Source organism: Amblyomma americanum, chromosome 8 (assembly GCF_052857255.1).
Source record: "Amblyomma americanum isolate KBUSLIRL-KWMA chromosome 8, ASM5285725v1, whole genome shotgun sequence".
NCBI classification, from domain to species: domain Eukaryota; kingdom Metazoa; phylum Arthropoda; class Arachnida; order Ixodida; family Ixodidae; genus Amblyomma; species Amblyomma americanum.
In genome coordinates this window covers 57,378,977-57,399,063 of record NC_135504.1, presented here as the reverse complement: position 1 = coordinate 57,399,063, position 20,087 = coordinate 57,378,977, and the positions used below count along the sequence as shown (strand labels likewise).

The window sequence follows — 20,087 nt, the reverse complement described above, 5'->3', positions numbered from 1 at the left end:
AGGTATCAGGCCAACTTTCTAAAGAACAAGACGGATCTGGCGTGGATTGTGGCATTGTTCTGAAGCTGTATAATGACGAGCCAAGTAACTATTATGCTTTGGTGAACGCACTTCTAAAAGTGCATACATGTATTACAGAAATTTGTCTCATTGATAAATGTGAGATTACCTATGAAGTGAACAAAGTGCAATTTGACACACCACTACCATCTTTAAAGAGACTGCAAATGACAAGATGCGAGGCATCAATCACGAGCATAAACGAATGCAACCTTGCATCGGGCACCAATGTCAAATATGTAAATTTAAAAGACAATGTGTATCGATACACAAAAGACGTCAATTTGCATTACTGTTCAAACAAGGATGACAGTGATATTGATGCTTTGGTGCTGAATGGGGTGAACAATGCAAGTATTAAGTTTACAACAAACATTTTGGCAGGTCGCGCCACGTCATTTGCAGGCCTTCTAAAGGGTACAGCAAACGTGGAATTGCAACATTGCCCATGTGCACACTATGTGGTATGGCAAAATGAAGACTTAACAGCTTTTGTAAAACAGTTAAAAGCTGACATTCAAGATAGTTCGCATGCACTTCGGTCTTTGGACATATCGACGGTACAACCCACGGGGTATCACGTGAAGAAAAGTTTAGTGGGCATTATGACATAGTCATGTCAGGGAATTGCACATTTCATTGAATGAAGTGGCAACCGATGACACTTTAAACTGTGCCATTACAACAAATCTTTCTGGTGCAACGAGGGATGTCATGCAAGGATTAAATGAAACGTCATGCGAATCTGGGCCAAAGGTTTTTATTACCCCAAGATATGTTGTGTGTGGACCTACGGTAACTGAGCAAGTGTCATTGCGTAAAGCGCCATGCGTCATCTACAATGACGATTATCAGTATTATAGCACCGCATCCGTTGCAAAACAGACCGCCTCATTTGCCGCTAAAAAAGTTATACTAGACTTTAGGTCCGCAACATTCCAAAATGCGGACCAGCACATGAACTTTTTGTTAAAGTTTGACAATGTGGAAGAGCTTGTGTTGCTGGTAGAGACATGTGATGGCGCCGGCGCCATCAGTCCCGGTATCAGCATTTTGAGAGAGCCGTTAACTCGCGTGGCTGTGCGTGTGATATCCATTTTGACTAGAGAGCCCGCAGTCATCTTTGCAGAACTTGAAAGTGTAGTGGAAAATGACACTTTGAATAAGGAAATTTGCACAATTTATGTCGAACATGCCCCGTGCGGGTATGTGTCCAACAGTGCATTGCCATATAATGTACTGAAAACACTTTGGCAAACATTGGCCAATGAGAAGGAAATGCTGCAACCATCACATATTTCTGACACAGATGATGATGCGAATGATGGAGATGTGGCGGTACTATCCCATGTGACAGAAAGGCATAGTCAGGAACAGCAAGGGTCGGATAAGGATGTGGAAGAGAATGATGATTTGCAACTCGAATGTAGTCAGGAATGTATTCTGAGCCCGCTCTCATTTCCTTCATTGCCGTGCGGGCAAGGATTTTCCATTGACAAGCCTGATGCTTCGGTCGATTTGGCTGTACACTCAATATCAGACAATTCGACCGATGAAAGTGAAGAGTCTGTATTACGTTCCCCATCCCCCCGGCACCGCTCGACGAACAAAGAGCGCCAATTATTTGGCGAAATGAATATTCAGAGGGCATGTCCACATTCTGAGCCTTCCGAGGCGGTTAAAGAATGGTGTGAGAAATTTAAGACTGCTTCGCAGCATTTCGGTGTCCATGACCACTTGAAAATCCTAAACCTGGATTCTTTGAAAGCGTTTGTAAAAACAACCTCACTGGTGAATAATTAGAATATGGGACGACATCTAGTAGGAAGAGGACATCTACCGAGCCTCTCCCAAATGAGTCGCGGCGCAAAAGGCGCACTCATTAGTAAGTTGTGTGTTGTGTTTTATGGCACATAGGCAGCTAAGGCCATCATGCGCCAAACTCAAGGTGTAGAATTGGCTTTCTGTAGAATGTTTACGAATATCAAAAAATGCCGATGGCGTAGATGACCTAAAACTTTGTGCTGCCTAGTAAAAGAAGAGAAGAAATTTGGAAATCGCTAATGGTAAAAGCCTTAAAGAAGGTCAGGCAGCCTTAGCGGCTATCCTTGGCTAGGCAAGGATCCTGAGGCTCCCAACCAATCAAATAAAAAGCCTCAGCCTACTTCTCAGGAATGAGAAAGTGGCTGAGGTGCATCATGTAATAAAGAGAACCAGTGGTTAAAAAATTAGTTTTTCGAGGACGCCCGCTGCTTTTAAAAAGCTAAAAACGGAGGGTATGTTAACAATGGCATTATCAGCTAAGAGCAATGTTGGGTGGAAAGGAATGTATTCATGATAAAATTGAGTGAAGTACTTTTTTCTTAGTTTTTCTAGTTTCACACATGAGAATAAAATGTGGTTAACAGTAAGTTCTTCTCCGCATTCCTCGCAACTAGGTTTATCTTGTATTGTTAGCAGGAAGTTGTGCGTGAGGTGCGTGTGGCCTATTCGCAGACGGCATAAAACCACTTCTTTAAAACGTTCCTGGTGCACACATGACTTAAATTCACCCAAAACTGGTTTTAGAAAGTGCAGTTTATTATTCACTTCGCTGTTCCAACGCGACTGCCATTTTTGTCTTAATTTCTGTTGAACTAATTTCATGCAGTCACACAAATGCAGCGGCACACAAATCTGCTCTCTCATTTCCTTTTATTCCGACGTGGCTCGGGACCCAACAGAGTTTAATGTTTTGTCCTCGAGCTGTTGCTGTTACTATGTTGTGTATGATGTCCCCAAGTATGGGAGTGGTTGCGTTTCTAGAGTGGAGGGCTGTAAGTACACTTAAAGAGTCTGTGTAAATAATAGTGTTTTTGAGGTTCTCGTTTAGTATTTTTTTTGTTGCCACACATACTGCGTAACATTCTGCGCTGAAGATGGATGCGCACTGTGGAAGTCGCATTGCTGTCTCCGAATTTCCTCGCACCACTGCGCTTCCTACGTAAACATTCGTTTTTGAACCGTCAGTGTAAAAGTCCGTAAGACCCCTATCGGAAAAATATATACCGGGCATACTGGAACCCACCATCGAGCATTATAGTGGATTATGGTGATGAGCACGTTGGGCACTGGGCATGGCGGGCATGTCGGGTAGTGGGCGTGTTGGGTATTGGGCATGTCGGGTAGTGGGCGTGTTGGGTTTTGGGCATGCCGGGTAGTGGGCATGTCGGGTATTGGGCATGCCGGGTAGTGGGCATGTCGGCTATTGGGCATGCCGGGTAGTGGGCATGTCGGGTATTGGGCATGTCGGGTAGTGGGCATGTCGGGTAGCAGGCATGATGGGTAGTGCGCATGTCGGGTAATGGGCATATCGGGTAGGCAGTGGGTATGCAGGGTTGTTGGGCTTGAAGCGAGTATGCCCAGTATAGTGAATTTTTTCTTGGTAGTGCATAAGTAATGCGCAGGTTATATACAAGATAATGCAATTTGGACTTGACTACGATTCTCTGGAATAATAAGCTGAAAGTATGACTGGCAGCCCACAGCAGAATTACGTGTGTATAGTACATGCAGTATGAATGTATCGAGGCAAACAGGCATCATTACGCCATGTTTGCATTAAGTGCATAAAGTGTCAGGTTGAACGGTAGCTGAGTGTTTATTCAGTTACACCCTCTTTGCCTGGCGGCCAGCGTCAGTTCACTGGTTTGGGTGTTGCTGCAATTCATTGGTTTGGGTGTCACGAGGTGCTGCAGCACCCTGCACCCTCTTGCCTTGGCGGGCTGCCTCCGTAAAGAAGCTGCGCAGGTGCTTCCGCACAGCAGCCACTAGGTGGTCCTTCGGCAGTTCCGGCACAGGATGTTGATCGACGAAATAAGCCAGGCAATCTGAAAAATTAAAAAAATATCCGTTTTACTCAATGCAGTGGAGGGAATGGCCAAAAGGATTTTGGAGCTGGGTTTTTAGCGGGGGAAGATTCAATTTGGAGCATCTACATCATGCTTTGTACAAGAAGCACCAAAGTTTAATACAGTACATTTCAATCAACTTGTAGCATTGCAGCATGGTTTTACAAAAATGACATGCTGCACAGATTTTAACAGTGCAGCGTAGCCGTCGTATTGCCCACATCCGCATGCACTTTTTAAATTTGCCCAAATTAACAGTGTTAAAAAATGCACAAAATTCGGTACAGTTAAAGCACAAATTTTTTGTGCGCAAGTTGCAGGAAATGTCTTCACTTCAGCCTCTACAATATCAATTTAGCCCGCATGGTTTTCTTTTAAGACGTAAAAGACAGATTTAAAAATTCGTGCACGACTGCACTCATTAATCGCTATGTTTTCGGGTGCATGCCTATTGAAGGGTCGGTATGGGAAAGAAAGCAAGGATGAATAAACAGGCCACAGGTTATAGGGTAGTTCAGGATGAGAGCGGTCTACTTCATTGAACCAGAGATTGAACCACACTTGAGGTGACCAGATACTAAATTTTAGTTTGTTTTCTTATGTCAAATGATGCATTAGACATAATACAGAGTTCACCATGTGCAATTTTTCTAGGACCACTAAATAATTTATAATTTTATTTCCTCTTGATGAACTTATAGTTTTATGAGCCATATAATGGCTGTAATGCATTGGGAGTGTTTGGTTCGCGTGAGGAAAGAAAAACTACAATATAACTGCTGATAAGTTTTGTTGTGATTCCAGTTCTTCAAGCAGATTGGCCTGTGTTGCACTTATTTAAAATTATGCAACAGCAATTATGTTGCAGTTCTTTTTTGCCTCACATGAGCTAAACACTGGACGTGTCACAGTCATTGTTTAGATGATGAAAATGCAACAGCATCAAGAAAAATCAATTGTAAATTATTTAGCAGTCGTAAGTGAATATTATGCGAACGAAGTACTGTAGTGTGTAAAAATCATTTCAACGAATACGCATGCAACTGAAATTAGGCGTCCATGGTCCTTTAAGAAGACGATGATGCACAAGGAGTTTGTCTGCACTCTCCCCATATCAAGGCACAGCATAGGTTCCTTGCCGCCATGTTTGTAGCACACCATGGCCACAACTCTCGTGATAAAGCGTTCGGTTGCGCCTGTTGGTCATCATGTCGCTAGGAACACCACGATTCTCCGCTGAGGAATCCGGCATTGCCGTGTGCTTGTAACATACTTCTACGATTCCTCAAGTGCCTGAGACAAAGAAACTGCTTGAGCTTGCTCACACCATAACATTAATTCAAGCTCGCATGGCAGAAGACAAACTAGCGATCAAGCATGCACATGTGCATGTGAGATCACGGGGATCTGGTCATCATACGCTGACCCAAGGAGAATGCCACCCTGCCATCATTAGAAGTAGCTTAATTTAGAATCCTATTTATATGAACCAACAGTAAAAACAAACCAGAAGCTCGGATGCTGACGGCATTGTTACACCGTGCATAAATTAGGTCTGTGGGGTCAAGCAATCAGCTGGAGCGTGTCCTGAACATTTCATATGGTCCACATTGAACATGCACACAATGACGCTGCACAGAAGCTTGAGAAATCTAGCAGGATCCAACTTTAGCACTGCTAGAGCCTGCTCAAAGCAATTCTTTCTTTGCATGTGAATTCGCCATTTTCACTTGAGACAGTGCTGGCAAGGCCAGAAGCAGATGTGCAGCACACCAAGTACTATCGGGGACAAAAGTGGTATACTCCACGCAGTGGGAGCCGGAGCAATGGAAACCTTCAGCGTAGCGCCATCTACAGGCGGCATCTGGGATCCAGACAGCCAGTGGGAGTCCTTTATTATCTGCAGGCATGTCGCTTGACTCGTTTCAATGTTTCGTGCTTCAGCTCACCAAAATGCTGAGCTGCGCCGCAGCAGTAGCAATAAAGACACAAAATCAAGAGGGCCATCAGATTGCTACTGCTGTGGCGCCGCTCGGCATTTTGGCGAGCTGAAGCACGAAACATTGAAACGAATCAAACAACATGCCTGCAGATAATAAAGGGCTCCTGCTGGCTGTCTGGATCCCAGATGCTGCCTGTAGATGGCGTTACGATGCAGTTTTTCATTGCTCCGGCTCCCACTGCATGGAGTATACCACTTTTGTCCCCGATAGTACATATAAACAGAAGGCAGTAAAACGCTAAAAGCAAAACGGGCCAGCGCTGGATTCTGCCGGTCACTTTTCTCATCGCATGTGGGTAAAAAAGAACCAGGGCCATGTCTCTCTATACAAGTGGTAGTCTATGCCTCTTCGCATTCTTCACAGCTCTTAATTGCTGGAAAAGCACTTTGGCGCAGCCTAACAACAATTTCATCAAGAACCACAAATTTGTAGCAGCATGTAGCAGGTTTAAGACAATGGTGCAGCATCCCGCAACTACTAGTTGAAAAGTTAGTCCAATCTGTAAGTGAATAGAAAAGTAGGGAGTAGCCTCTATTACTCTTCATCACTTCCACCTTCTCTGGTGTGGCAGGTAGCTTTCTGGCTGCAGTGGCGATGGAGCGGCACTGTTGCCCAGTAAGGCTGTGCTCAGCAGCCTCACTTAATGTCCACAAATGCCGTGCCACCTCAAGGCAACACTTTGCGTCGCTGGTGTTCTTCAATACGTATATCCACTTTGCAGCAGGCATCCATAGCTGTGGTCCTATTAGCACCTGCACCATTCCATTACATAAAAGTAGCAATAAGCACTGCGAGCACAGTTTAAGACCAAGGTTTGGTTCATGGGGTTTAACGTCCCAAAGCGACTCGGGCTGAGGGACACCATAGTGGAGAGCTCCAAAAATTTCTACCACCCAGGGTTCTTTAACGTGCACTCACATCGCACAGTACAGCGGCCTCTAGCATTTTGCCTCGATCAAAATGCGACCGCCGCTGCTAGGATCGAACCCACTTCATTCACGTCAGCAGCCCAGCACCATAACCACCGAGTCACCATAGCAATTTCAGACCTAACACAACAGGAAAGATGGACTTGGGCAGAACTTGTAATGCAGGAAACAAGCAATGGTCAATGGTCATAGGTGGTAATAAAGCAAACTCGAAGAAAGCAAGGAAACTGGGATGAAAAGCATTAGGAAAAGCCTTTGTTCTCCCGTGGACGTAATCTGGCTGATGATGAGATCGGATCTATCAAGAGCACGCGTCCCCATTTCGAGCACAGTAGGAAAAGCTTAACAGTCATCAATGCACTTCAATTACATGTGACAAGGTGCAGGAATGGCACCTAGATATTTACAGTATAATGGCCTGGAGTGGGAATGTGGTTTATATTTTTGGTATATCTACGTCTCTATGGCACTGCCCGTCAGATAAATAAAAAGAAAATGGGGTGACAGGAGCTTCACATATTTGCTTAACAAGCAGAGTTTATTGCATGGGTTAAATTGTTTCAGGTCATCATCATCATAAACATCAGCCTGACTACACCCACTGCAGGGCAAAGGCCTCTCCCATGTCTTTCCAATTACCACGTCCTTTGTCAGCTGCACCCACCCTATGCCTTCAAACTTCCTAATCTCATCCGCCCACCTCACCTTCTGCCGCCCCCTCCTGCACTTGCCTTATCTTGGCGTCCACTCCGTTGCCCTTAAGGACCAGCGGTTATCTTGCCTTCACGTTACATGCCCTGCCCAAGCCCATTTCTTCCTCTTGATTTCGACTAGGATGTCATTAACATGCGTTCCCTGACCATCTCTTCCCGCTTCCGGTCTCTTAACATAACACCTAACATTTTCCTTTCCATGGCTCGCTGTGCTGTTGTTGACTTAAGCTGAACACTTTTCGTTAGCCTCCACGTTTCTGCCCCGTAGGTGAGTACCAGTAATATACAGCTGTTGTACACTTTTCTCTTGAGGGATATTGGTACCCTGGTATTCATGATCTGAAAGAACCTGCCATATACGCTCCACCCCATTCTTATCCTAGTTATTTCCCTCATGATCCGGATCAGCTGCCACTACCTGCCCTAAGTATTCCTTTACCACTTCCAGCACCTCGTTGCCAAATGTCAACTGCTGTTCCCTCGCTACTGTTGAGCAATACTTTGGATTTCTGCATGTTAATTTTTAGAGCCACCGTGCTGCTCTATCTAACTCATTGATCATGATTTGCAGTTCATCTCCTGAGTGACTCAACAAGGCAATGTCATCAGCGAATCGCACATTATTTAGGTATTCTCCATTAACTCTTATCCCCAACTGCGCCCAATTCAGGCCTCGGAATACCTCCTGTAAACATGCGGTGAATACCATCATCGAGATCGCGTCTCCTTGCCTGATGCTCTTACTTATTGGAATTTTATGGACTATGGTAGCTGTACAGTTCTTATATATATCTTCCAGTATTTTGACATACGGCTCATCTACACCCTGATTCTGCAATGCCTGTATGACTGCTGAGGTTTCCACTGAGTCGAATGCTTTCTCATAATCAATGAAGGCTATATTATACAGGGATTGGTTATATTCTGCGCATTTCTCTATCATCTGAATGATAGTGTGAATATGATCTATTGTGGAATATCCTTTACGAAAGCCTGCCTGATCATTTGGTTGATTGAAGTCTAAGGTTGCCCTGACTCCATCAGCGATTACCTTAGTAAATACCTTGTAGGCAACGGACAGTAAGCTGATCGGTCTGTAATTCTTCAAGTCCTTGGTATCTCCTTTCTTATGGATTAAGATAATGTTTACGTTCTTCCAAGCTTCTGGTATGGTAGAGGTCATAAGGCATTGCGTATACAAGGTGGCTAGATTTTATAGCAGAATCTCCACTCAGTCTTTCAGCAGATCTGCTGTTACCTGGTCCTCACCAGCTGCTTTTCCCCTTTTCACTTTCCCCTTTGCACTGCTCCTAAGGCTTTCTTTATTTCCTTTCATTACTGGCTGGGCGTCCCACTGCTGTGCGCTAGTCTCTATCATTAACTTTCTGATTACATTGGCTACTGTATATATTTGTGTAGAACTCATCGGCTGCTTTCACTATCTTATCCATATTGCTAATGACATTGCCCTCCTTTTCTCTTAACGCATACATCTGGTTTTTACCTAGGCCTTATTTCCTCTTAACAGCTTTTAGGCTACCTCTGTTATTTAGAGCATGCTCGATTCTTTCCATATTAAACTTCCTTATGTCGGCTACCTTGCGCTTATTTATTAACTTCGATAGCTCTGCTAGTCCTATTCTGTCTGTAGGGTTAGACGCCCTCATGCATTGACATTTCTTAATCAGATCTTTCATCTCCTGAGATAGCTTGCTGGTATCCTGTTGAACCATCCCACCACATACTTCTACTGTGCACTCTGTAATGATTGCTGTCAGTTTATCGTTCATTGTATCAACAATAAGATCGTCTTCCTCAGTTAAAGCTGATTATCCGTTCAGCAGGGATATCCTGAATTCCTATATTTTCCCTCTTACCGCTAGCTCGTTAATGGACTTCCTCTTCACTAGCTTCTTCCATTCCCTCTTCAAGTCTAAGCTAATTCGAGTCTAAGCTGGTCGCTACAACGCACCTTTCTGAGGACCTCCACATTCTGCACGATACCAGGGTGAGCACATATTATGAAGTCAATTTCATTTTTAACCTCACCTTCAGGTACTTGTCAAAAAATGAAAAAAAATAGGCGGTGGCTTAGCTCTGGTTACACCTGGAGTGACGCGATAGCTATGGCTGGCCGAGAGGAACTTGGTCACGTGACCAACCATGTGATCAGCCATGGCGCTGCGCCCCCAGCAGCTGCTCCGCACGTGACCAACCACGTGACAGTGTGGCGACGCAGCCACAGAGTGCCACAGGGTGGCAGCACCGCCACGCTGAAGCCTCGAAATGCTACCGTAATGCAGCTATTGTTACAAAAAAAAACTGCAGTGACGAATACAAGGTTTATGAGCCGCTGCAACCTGAAACGGCATTCCTATTATCATCAGCAATTCTTATTTAAAAGTTTTTGGCATCAGTTAGTTAGTTATATTGATTTTAATGGCGCAAAAGCAACTTAGGCTATGATGCGCCAAACACACGGTTAGAGCTTTTGTTAAAGGTTACGCTTTTTATATCTAAAGTTTGTATAAAACATTGGCTTCTCTGAGAAATTTAAAAATGCTAGAAAAATCAACCAGTGCTTGATCTCCTAAAAGTAACATGGGGTGTAGTGGGATGTATTCATTGTACAATGTTGTGAAATATTTTTTCCTCAGTTCTTCCAGTTTTTTGCATACAATTAAAATGTGGTTTACGGTGAGTTCATCGCCACACATTTCGCAGAGAGGTTTGCCTTTTTTTGTCAGTAAGAAGTGAGTAAGGTGTGTGTGTCCAATGCCTAGTCGACACAAAATAACTTCTATGAAACGCTCCTGATGTGTACATGATCTCCATTCTCCCAAAACAGGTTTTATAGAATGTAGTTTGTTGTTTGTTTGTTCGTCCCATGCAATCTGCCACTTATTCCAGAGTTTACTGTGCAGTAATTTAGCAAACTCCCTCTGTGGTATGTTAACTTGTTTTATATGGCCAATTCTAGCTTGTGCTGCGCAAGCATCTGCTCTCTCATTACCTAAAATTGCAACATGACTAGGGACCCAGCAGAATATAATGTTATGTTTTTGCTTTGTAATTTTAACTATGTTATGTATGATTTTTCCTATTATGGGTTCAGCAGCGTTTGTAGAATGCAGCGCTTTTAGCATACTGAATGAATCGGTGTAAATGATGCTATTTTTATGTTTTCTTTTACTATTTGGTCTACGGCTACAAAGACTGCATAACTCTCGGCAGTAAAAACCGATGCATACTGTGGCAGTCGTATCATTTTTTCATTTTTTCCTTGAATTACTGCACTTCCAACATGACTTTGTTTTTGAGCCATCAGTGTAAAATTCGGTGTAAGTGTCATATTTTTCTTGTAGTGCAAAGAACTCTTGCAGTATGTGCTCGTGTGGTATTTTCTCTCTGTTTAAGTGTGTCAATGTGAAGTCACACACTGAAGGAAGGCTGTACCATGGTGGTAGATATTCATGTCTTTGTGCAATATTAGGTAGGGCGTCCAGCACTGCTAAGTCTTCACATTTATCTTCAAAGCGCATTATTAGTGGCCTGATAAAATGTGGTTTATTATTGAATATTCTCCTAGATGGCCACTTGGTAACAATGGGATAGCAGAGATGTTTAGGGAGAGAACGGGTTTTTAGGATGTATGTGCATGTTAGTGTGACTCTTCTATCCTCTAGTGTGGGCTCATTAGCTTCAACGTAAAGACTCTTTACCGGGGATGTTCTATAAGCTCCAGTTGATAGGCGCAAACCAAGATTATGAACAGGGTCCAGTCGTTTCAAGTAGGATGTTCTTGCCGAACCATATACCACACACCCGTAGTCCAGCTTGGAGCGCACCAAAGAGCGATATATTTGCAATAGGCATGCTCTATCGGACCCCCACCGTTTTCGCGAGAGTACCTTTAATACATTGAGGGCTTGGGATGCTTTCTTTTTCAGGTTGTTAATGTGTGACAGAAATGTAAGTTTCTTGTCAAAAGTGACGCCTAAAAATTTATGTTCCTGTTTGACTGGCAGTGTGGTTTGATTCAAGCACAGATTGGGATCGACCTGTAGGCCTCGTCGTAATGAGAATAAAACAGCTACTGTTTTTTGAGGGGAGAACTTGAATCCATTTTTCTCTGCCCAAGCAGCCAGCTTATTTAGTGTGATTTGTATTTGTCTCTCGCAGGACAGTATGTTGGAAGAAGTGTATGCTATCTGTATGTCATCTACATAAACTGAATACATTACGGACTTAGGTATTACTTTGGCCAAGGAATTCATTTTTACTATAAAGAGTGTCGTACTTAAAATGCATCCCTGGGGTACGCCATTCTCTTGGGCGAATGTCGTTGATAGAGTTGCTCCCAGACGGACTCTGAATGTGCGGTTAGTCAGGAAGTCGTTCAAGCAGTTCAGCATCCGGCCGCGGATCCCTAGATCTGCTAGGTCATGGAGGATGCCGAACTTCCACGCGGTATCATATGCCTTCTCCAAATCGAAGAAGACACCGATACAGTGCTGTTTGTGGATGAACGCCTCTCGGATGATGTTTTCTAGTCGGACAAGGTGATCAGTGGTCGAGCATGCTTTCTTAAATCCACATTGATGTAAATCTAAGAGTCGACGAGATTCAAGTGTGAAGGTCAGTCTAATGTTTACTATGCTTTCGAAAGATTTAGCGATGCAGCTGGTGAGGGCTATCGGTCTGTAATTGTTAGGACTTGTTGGTTGTTTTCCGGGTTTCAGAAAAGGTACTATTATTGCTTTCTTCCACTCCTCAGGTATATTCCCAGTTGTCCATATTTTGTTAAAGAAGTTCAACAATGCCTGCACGGCAGCCTCGGAGAGATGGGCGAGCATAGCGTAATGCACATTATCTGGGCCTGTTGCTGTCTTTTTACCACAAGATAATGCCTTAATCAATTCCTGGAGTGTGATGGGTTGATTGTAGTCCTCGTTCATACCTGCTGCAAATGGAAGTTTTTGTTTTTCTGCTATTGCTTTGTACTTCTGGAACGTGTTTGTGTAATTGGACGAACTGGAAACTTCAGCAAAATGCTCACCTAGTATGTTGGCCTGTTCTTCTAATGATGTTTGTGTCCCGGGTGTAGTCAACAGAGGAAGTGTGAAAGGGGTATGGTCACTACTGAATCTTCGAACTTTTTCCCACATTTTTTTTGAGGTTATTGAGCTGTTTATAGAGGACACATATTTCTGCCAGGAGGATTTCTCGGCATTTCTCCGAACGAATCGCGCTTTGGCCTTGGCCCTCTTATAGGCAATCAAGTTCTCCGCTGTGGGATACCGACGCAGAGAGCCCCAAGCTATATTTTGTTGTTTTTTTGCCAATGTGCATTCTTGTGTCCACCATACTTTATGTTTTTTGTGTACGAGTCCTGTTGTTTGTGGTATGGCTAGTGTAGCGGCCGATATTATGCATGTAGTAAATTTTCCATTAATTTCGTCTATGCTGAGATCTTCACAAAATTCTTTTTCTAGTGTGGCACTTGCTGTAAAAAGTGACCAGTCGGCGAGGTGAAGTTTCCAGCGCCGTGGTCTTGTGGGGATGACTGCAGTAGACGATGAGAGGCTGATGATAATAGGTAGGTGATCACTTCCCAGAGGGTCATTTAAAACATCCGATTTAAAATCTGTAAAAAGCGATGGTGATGCCAAAGCTAAATCGAGAAAGCTCATTTTTGCCGAGCTTGGGCAACAATAAGTTGCTTTTCCTGTATTTAAAAGACAGATGTTATTTGAGAGGATAAAATCTTCGATTGTTTGCCCCCTAGAGTCGCAGCGCTCGCTTCCCCAAAAATTGGAGTGAGCGTTAAAATCCCCAACTACCAGATATGGCTCTGGAAGTTCATCTATCAATTCTTCTAGATCATGGACTGTTAATGTAAAATGTGGAGGAATGTATACGGAACAGATTGTTAGTGTTTTATAGCTGACGATGCTGACTGCAACCGCCTCTAGTTTTGTATTGAGCTTTATTTCTCGAGCAGGGACGCCGCTTTGGACGACAATTGCGACGCCTCCTGAGAGTCGATTTGCCTGCTCGCGATCGCGTCTAAAAGTTTGATAATGTTTCAGGATATGCACATGTTGTGGACCAAGATTGGTCTCCTGAAGACATAAAACTATGGGTAACATTGACCCTAAAATATGTGTTATGACACTATAATTCCGCATAAGTCCTCTACAATTCCATTGAATTAAAAAAGCCATGCTTGTGTTTTTAAAAGAAAATGAAAGGAGATTTACTTATGAGGTGGGCCCGTTATGAGGGGCCTGTCTTTTTTTCGCTCAAGAGAGCTGTTCCGCGGCTGTAATGGAGGCGGAGTGGGTGTTGTATCCATCACCTCAACAGAGGTGCTGGAGGACCGCGCAGCCGCGGTTGTGTCAGTTTCAGGCCTCTCCCGACGGGGGGAGGTCCTGCGGGATGCCGACCCATGGACCGGCGGTCCCTGCTTTGGCAGTGACAGGGCAGCTTTCGCTGACCCTGCCTGGGGCGTGGATGGCCCTGCCATAGGCTCGGTGGGAGCGGCCTTGGCAGGTGCCGGAGTGCTGTGCGGTGCTACGCCCCTGCGCACCACATCAGCGAAGTTTTGTTTTGCTGTGAAGGAGAATGTGTTTGTAAGCGCAAAACGCCTTCTCGCTTCTTTAAAAGAAATGTTTTCTTTGGTCTTTATGGTGATAATTTCTTTTTCTTTCTTCCAGGACGGACACGCCCTGGAGTATGCAGCATGTTCTCCTTCACAGTTTGGACAGCACAGGGCTGCGTCACATACATCAGACTGGTGATCCTTAGAGGCACATTTTGCGCAAGTTTTACGACCGCGGCAGCTCTGTGAGCCGTGGCCGAACGTTTGGCAGTTGAAACACCTGCGAGGGTTTGGTATGTATGGTCGTACATTGATTTTCAAATATCCCACGTCGATTGTGTCGGGCAGGGTGCTGGTGTTGAACGTCAGGATCATGTGTTTTGTGTCTATTTCCTTGTTGTCCTTCCGGATTTTGATTCGGTGGACATCTATGACGTCTTGGTCGATGAGCCCTTCGAGCATTTCTTTTTCAGTTATGTGAAGAAAATCATTTTTCGATATTACGCCTCGGACAGTGTTTAGTGAGCGATGAGGAGTCACGGAGACCGGGATTTCCCCTATGGACGTTAGGTTGGAGAGCTTAGAATGTTGGACATTGTCACACAGTTCGAGTAATAAGTCGCCGCTGGCCATTTTTGACAGCTTATAGCCAATGCCTAGGGTTTCAGTCAAGCACTTTGACACAAGGAAGGGGGATATTATTCTTGCCTGTTTATCTTGTTGTTCACTGTGGATCACATGATATTTGGGGAAAGTTACTTTTCTTTTTTGAAAGAAGTTGTCTGCCTCGTTCCGCCCTCTTTTGAGAGAGCGATCGGGTTTTGAAAGTTGGGGAGCCATAAAAAAAACTTTGTTTTTCGGTCATGGTGCCAGCCACCCACCACGGAGTCCAACAAGGGGACGGGACAGGAACTTGATAGCAAGTCCTGCCCACGCCAGCTGTACACCTCAACTATAACCAAATATGACGCAACTCAGGGTAGTTGGTCACACAAGGTTAACCCTCGCCGCCAGGAAAAAAGGAAAAACTAAGAAGTGAGTAGGATATAGGAGAGTTGTGAGACAGAGATAGGAAAGTGAAAGATGAAGAGGAGGATAGGAAAAGGTGACTGCCGATTTCCCCCGGTCGGGTCAGGCCGGAGGTGCCGTCTGCAGGAAGCTGGGGCCAAAGTGGTGTGTTGCTTCCGCCAAGGGGCCTTAAGGGTCCAAACGCTCGGCATCGGCTCAACCTCCAGGATCCCCTTTTCCCCGGACACGGCGATGCCACGCACGGCGAGGCGCGGGTGCTCGGGTCCGTGGTGATGCACAGTTCACCATCATCCCCTTGCGGAGATGTCCCTGCGGATGCTCGGGAACCCGCGGTGTCGCCACTCACCGTCGCGACGCCTGCAAGCTGCAGGCGCCCCCCTGCGGGGAGGAAATGGTGGAACAACCAAGCCAACCAAACGTACAGCCATAAATGAGGGAGCGTCTACGAGCAGCAGTGGAAGTGGTGGAGCAACCAAACCAACCAAACGTACAGCTATAAACGAGGGGGCATCTACGAGCAGCAGCGAAAATGGTGCAATTCCAATTAAACGACCGCAAACCAGAAAGAATGGGAAGAAAAGCAAATAAAATAAATTATGAACACGAAAAAACATGTCAGCGTGTCCGTGTGAATCTCGCTAGCCGCGACCGGTGGCTGTTATCGCAGCGCATAGTGCGACGAGAGTGAAACCAATGCTTTATCGGCGCGACCTTGCATGCTCGGCCCGGCGGATTTTTTTATCGCCGCGGAAGCACTTAGAGCGAGACCATTGGCTTATCGGCGCGGCATCGTCGGCTCGACCCAGTGGGGACGAAAGTGAGACCAATGGCTTATCGGCTCGGCCTTGCACTCTCGGCCCGGCGGTTTTTTTATCGCCGCGAAAGCACTTAGAACGAGACCATTGGCTTATCGGCGCGGCCTCGACATTCTATACGACCGTCTAACGTGTAGGCTAGACTAGTCTTGTTGCTGCCCTTCGCATTTCTTAGAGACATTGGCATATACGGCACCGCCTTCGCGACCGCCTGGAATCTGTCTTGTGGCGAGACTGGGATTGTTGCTACCACTTACATTGGGATATAGCAACGACATGTCTGCCCTCACTCCGGCATAATGCATGCTTCTATTGTATAGGCAGGTCGCTGCTCGTGGCTTTAGATGACATTTCTATGGGGCATTTTTCTCTCGGATGATTGGTCGCCACTACCGCAGCGACATCACCCATTCGTGCTATATATACGAGACTTCGCGACTTAAGGATAGCTTAAGTACTGCATTGAGTTAGCAAGATTCCACTATGTCTCAACAAGTATCGTCTACCGACGATTTGCTGGCGTATTTCATGGAATTTGAAAATGACATACCATGTAAGTTTTAACATTTAAGTTTGATTAACAGTATACAAATATAAGAATGCAAATGTTTATGTTTGTGATGCTGAATGCAAATGTTTATGTTTGTGATGCAGGGTCGACGCTCGCACCTTTGGTGCTCATCTTGCACAGTTCACCATCATCCCCTTGCGGGGATGTCCCTGCGGATGCTCGGGAACCCGCGGTGTCGCCACTCACCGTCGCGACGCCTATAAGCTGCAGGCGCCCCCCTGCGGGGAACAAAAGAGATGTAAAATTCAAGAGGTGATAATGCATCGAACGTGCAACTACACACAAAGAGAGTATGTCCGTTATCTTATCATGCTTATTGAAGAGGGAGTCTCACCAAAACTCCGCAGGTCGCTGCTATTCACCGCCGCTTGACTGCTGGAGGCGCACGGAAGCCGGCCGTTTTATCGCGATCGGAGCATCGCACCACTCTCCAATTGACAAATCAACGAATTAATAGCCTCCTCTCCACGTTATGACGCACAACTCTTCGACGAATCATTGAACACGTCCCCTCTCCACACTATGACGCAGACCTCCTGCGAATCATATTTTTAAGCACCCCCTCTCCACAATATGACGCCACAATGTCCGACGAATCATCGTAACAACGCCTTCTCTCCACAACTTTCTTCAAACTACACCTCCTCTCTCTCCTCCGTGTGCACGCGCAACCTCCGGCGAATCGCAGCCGCGATGAAGTCGCCGCGCGCTAATTCCGCCAACTGATAATAGAATATATACCAGCCATCGGCGGCTGCACGCCAACAGTCCCGCAATCCGTAATCATGAACACTGCACAGTGTCAGCTGCTCGATATGCCTCTCAGTTATTCGCACCAACCTGACAATTCCCACCAGTCTGAATTCAATCCTGGATATGCTCAACAACCTGAATATTCCAATCACCCCGATGATGCTGAAACTGGATCCGTAGCTGACGAGTGCCCGCCTTCCACCTACCAATTCCAACCGGATGAGCCCATTCGACACCTACCAACGGTACCAACGCCCGGACAAGCCACGCGCCCACAGCCTGGGCCTCTACCAATCGGATCTGTGACATCACCACAAGCAACGGAACTCGCCGACCACCCATCAATGTCGGTAGGACTCGAATGCTCTGATGGTGATTTGCCTTTTGCAGACAATGTTTCCGACTGGGTCAAAGAGCTGAATGCATTTGTTGAAACTGGACACATTGACAATGTATCGCGAAAAAGGTGCTCCGTAAATTTTGCTGAAGACGAAACCGAGGGTCCCGGGCGTGCAAAAACTAGAAAAATGTCAGTTGATGTCACGTATCCGCCCGCTAAAAAGAGCGTGCCCGTGTCTCGCCAAGAGCCTGAATTTCGGCTGCATGATTCGGCTGAACATGTTATTTGTGAACCTCATCTGCCCAGTATGACTGTGTCTAAAAATCAGATTAAGAAACATAAACACTTTAAAAGCTTTTTAAATGCTCAAGATCTAAATGACTGTTTGGATGACTCTCAATATGATAAAGTGATCACTTCCATCCAGGGCATCACTTCTAAGCAATGTGCTCGGTACAGTCGACAGCCTCTCCCGGAGCAGTTTCCGTCCGTTGACATTCCACCCACTTGGAAAATTGAAACAATGCATGTAGACTTCACCCCTACAGAGTTTGATCGGTTGCTGTACACGACGTTTGCTCTAATGCTTATCACCATTCCCAGCGCCGACCGTCTTAAAGTGAAACCTTACATCAAACCTTTCATTTCAACTACAACCAAGCAGAAATTTATTTACATTCACAATATTGTAACTTTACAAAACCATATCACGCGCATGTACACAGCTAACAAATATATATTGGTTCCAAATGAGCTGAAGCATGGGAAAGACCATTCGATTGTCCAGCCAGTGTTATTAGCACCTTTAGCACCCCAAAATAAATACAAACTGATGCTCATAAATGCCTGGACACACTCGTATTTTTATCCATTTGTCATAGGAGCTGACAACAATAGACGTAAGAAAATGATAGACACAATCATGTCCTCATTTGTAGCCGCGCCGTCTTATACTACAGATGCCACTAAAATGAGAGTCATGTCGCGGTTGGTTCAAGCTGGCAAGTGTTCTCAATATTTTACATCGCAGAGCTAACGACATGGAGACCTACGTCCCGTACGAGCATTACCGGGTACAAAATTCATGGATTCCTGACGAAACCATTGGAGGCGAAATCATGGAAATAATCATGAAAGGCATCAGAGATTTAATCACCCATCCTCGGTGTCCAGCAAGCAAGAAAGATTACAAGATATGTTTTGTGGAGGGTTGCAATGCACTATACAACGTGCAATCCAATGATCAATTGCGATGGCCCTTGACAGTTGACAAGCGTTATATTGACTGGTCCATCCTACTCCCAAAGATGAAACAGCCCAACGTGAAGAACAACCCACACGTCTTTTCGAGATGCCCCATTGAACTAGAAACTGCCACTAAAGAACAGTGCGAGCGCATGTGCCGCTACATGTGTTTTAATTCATTGGATACATGTTCCGATAGTTCACTACCATGGGTCGCATCTGAAATTAGGTCTAAATTGTTCATGCAAATCATCTTGAGTGTGATAACAAATACATACGCAAACGGTGGTATTCTGTTATACTCCAATGATTTGTATGTCATTTCCAAACTTTTAAATCTTCTTGAAGACATATGCAGCCATGTATCTTCTTCCAAAAAATTTTATGAAAAGCGAGTGTATTTCAAACATAACTTCAAAGACAGGTGTGACGCAACGTACAAAGATAACATTGAGCCCGATCGGCTATACAAATTAAAACCACACATTGCGGGCGACAAAAAAATATATTTTAATTATCGCATGCATGCACATAAACAGCGCCGAAGAACTGCACACAGTCAACGAATGCTCCAAACTCCCGCGCTCAGAGTCCTGCATAGGATCTACCACAGAATTTAACATCATTTTACCGGTGTGTGTCTCACAACATGCAGACAAAAACAAAAAGTTTGCCGACGAATTTTTCAATCGGTCCACTTTCATGTCCATTGCATTGGCCATGTACGTGCCATTTGAGGGTGATGTAACAAATGCCGTGATGTACAACCTAGACAATGTTGCACGCCTGCACGTGTCCATGGTTGGTCCATATTCACACATCAGTACGCACATTTGTACATCTTCTCTACTCAAACAAAACGTATCCGGACAAGTGTCATGCAAACTTTACGACATGCAAGTGGTCACCTCCGACCCCATTTATAAAGACAAGCAACAACCCGAGACCATCCTCCCACCTCTTCCGAATGTTGTTGGCGGCACCTATAACCAAGATGTGAGTACTCTCAATATTTATCTGTTGTCATTGAAACACGACGAGGAACGTAAGCGCTACGACAGCGAAATGTGTCATAAAAGAGCTGAGATGCCCGCACTGTCGGTTCCACTGTCGCCACAAAAGCAACAGAGTACGG

General features: G+C 45.1%; 1 protein-coding gene across 5 annotated transcripts in view; it reads right to left on the bottom strand.

Moving 5' to 3' along the window:
* Positions 1–3,676: 3,676 nt before the first annotated feature.
* LOC144101708 (BEN domain-containing protein 5-like) overlaps positions 3,677–20,087 on the bottom strand; it is a 146,331-nt gene continuing 129,920 nt past the window's right edge. Inside the window, exons 1-4 of one of the 5 annotated variants that reach the window (XM_077634842.1) lie at positions 16,713–16,740; positions 15,575–15,606; positions 6,492–6,705; positions 3,677–3,929 (exon numbers count right to left, since the gene is read on the bottom strand). In XM_077634842.1, coding sequence (XP_077490968.1) covers positions 3,742–3,929; positions 6,492–6,705; positions 15,575–15,606; positions 16,713–16,725 — 447 coding nt within the window. In that variant the 5' untranslated portion in view covers positions 16,726–16,740 and the 3' untranslated portion in view covers positions 3,677–3,741. Of the gene's footprint in view, positions 3,930–6,491; positions 15,607–16,712; positions 16,833–20,087 lie in introns of those variants that run through there. The other 4 variants (XM_077634844.1, XM_077634843.1, XM_077634845.1 and 1 more) reach the window with 4 other exon arrangements.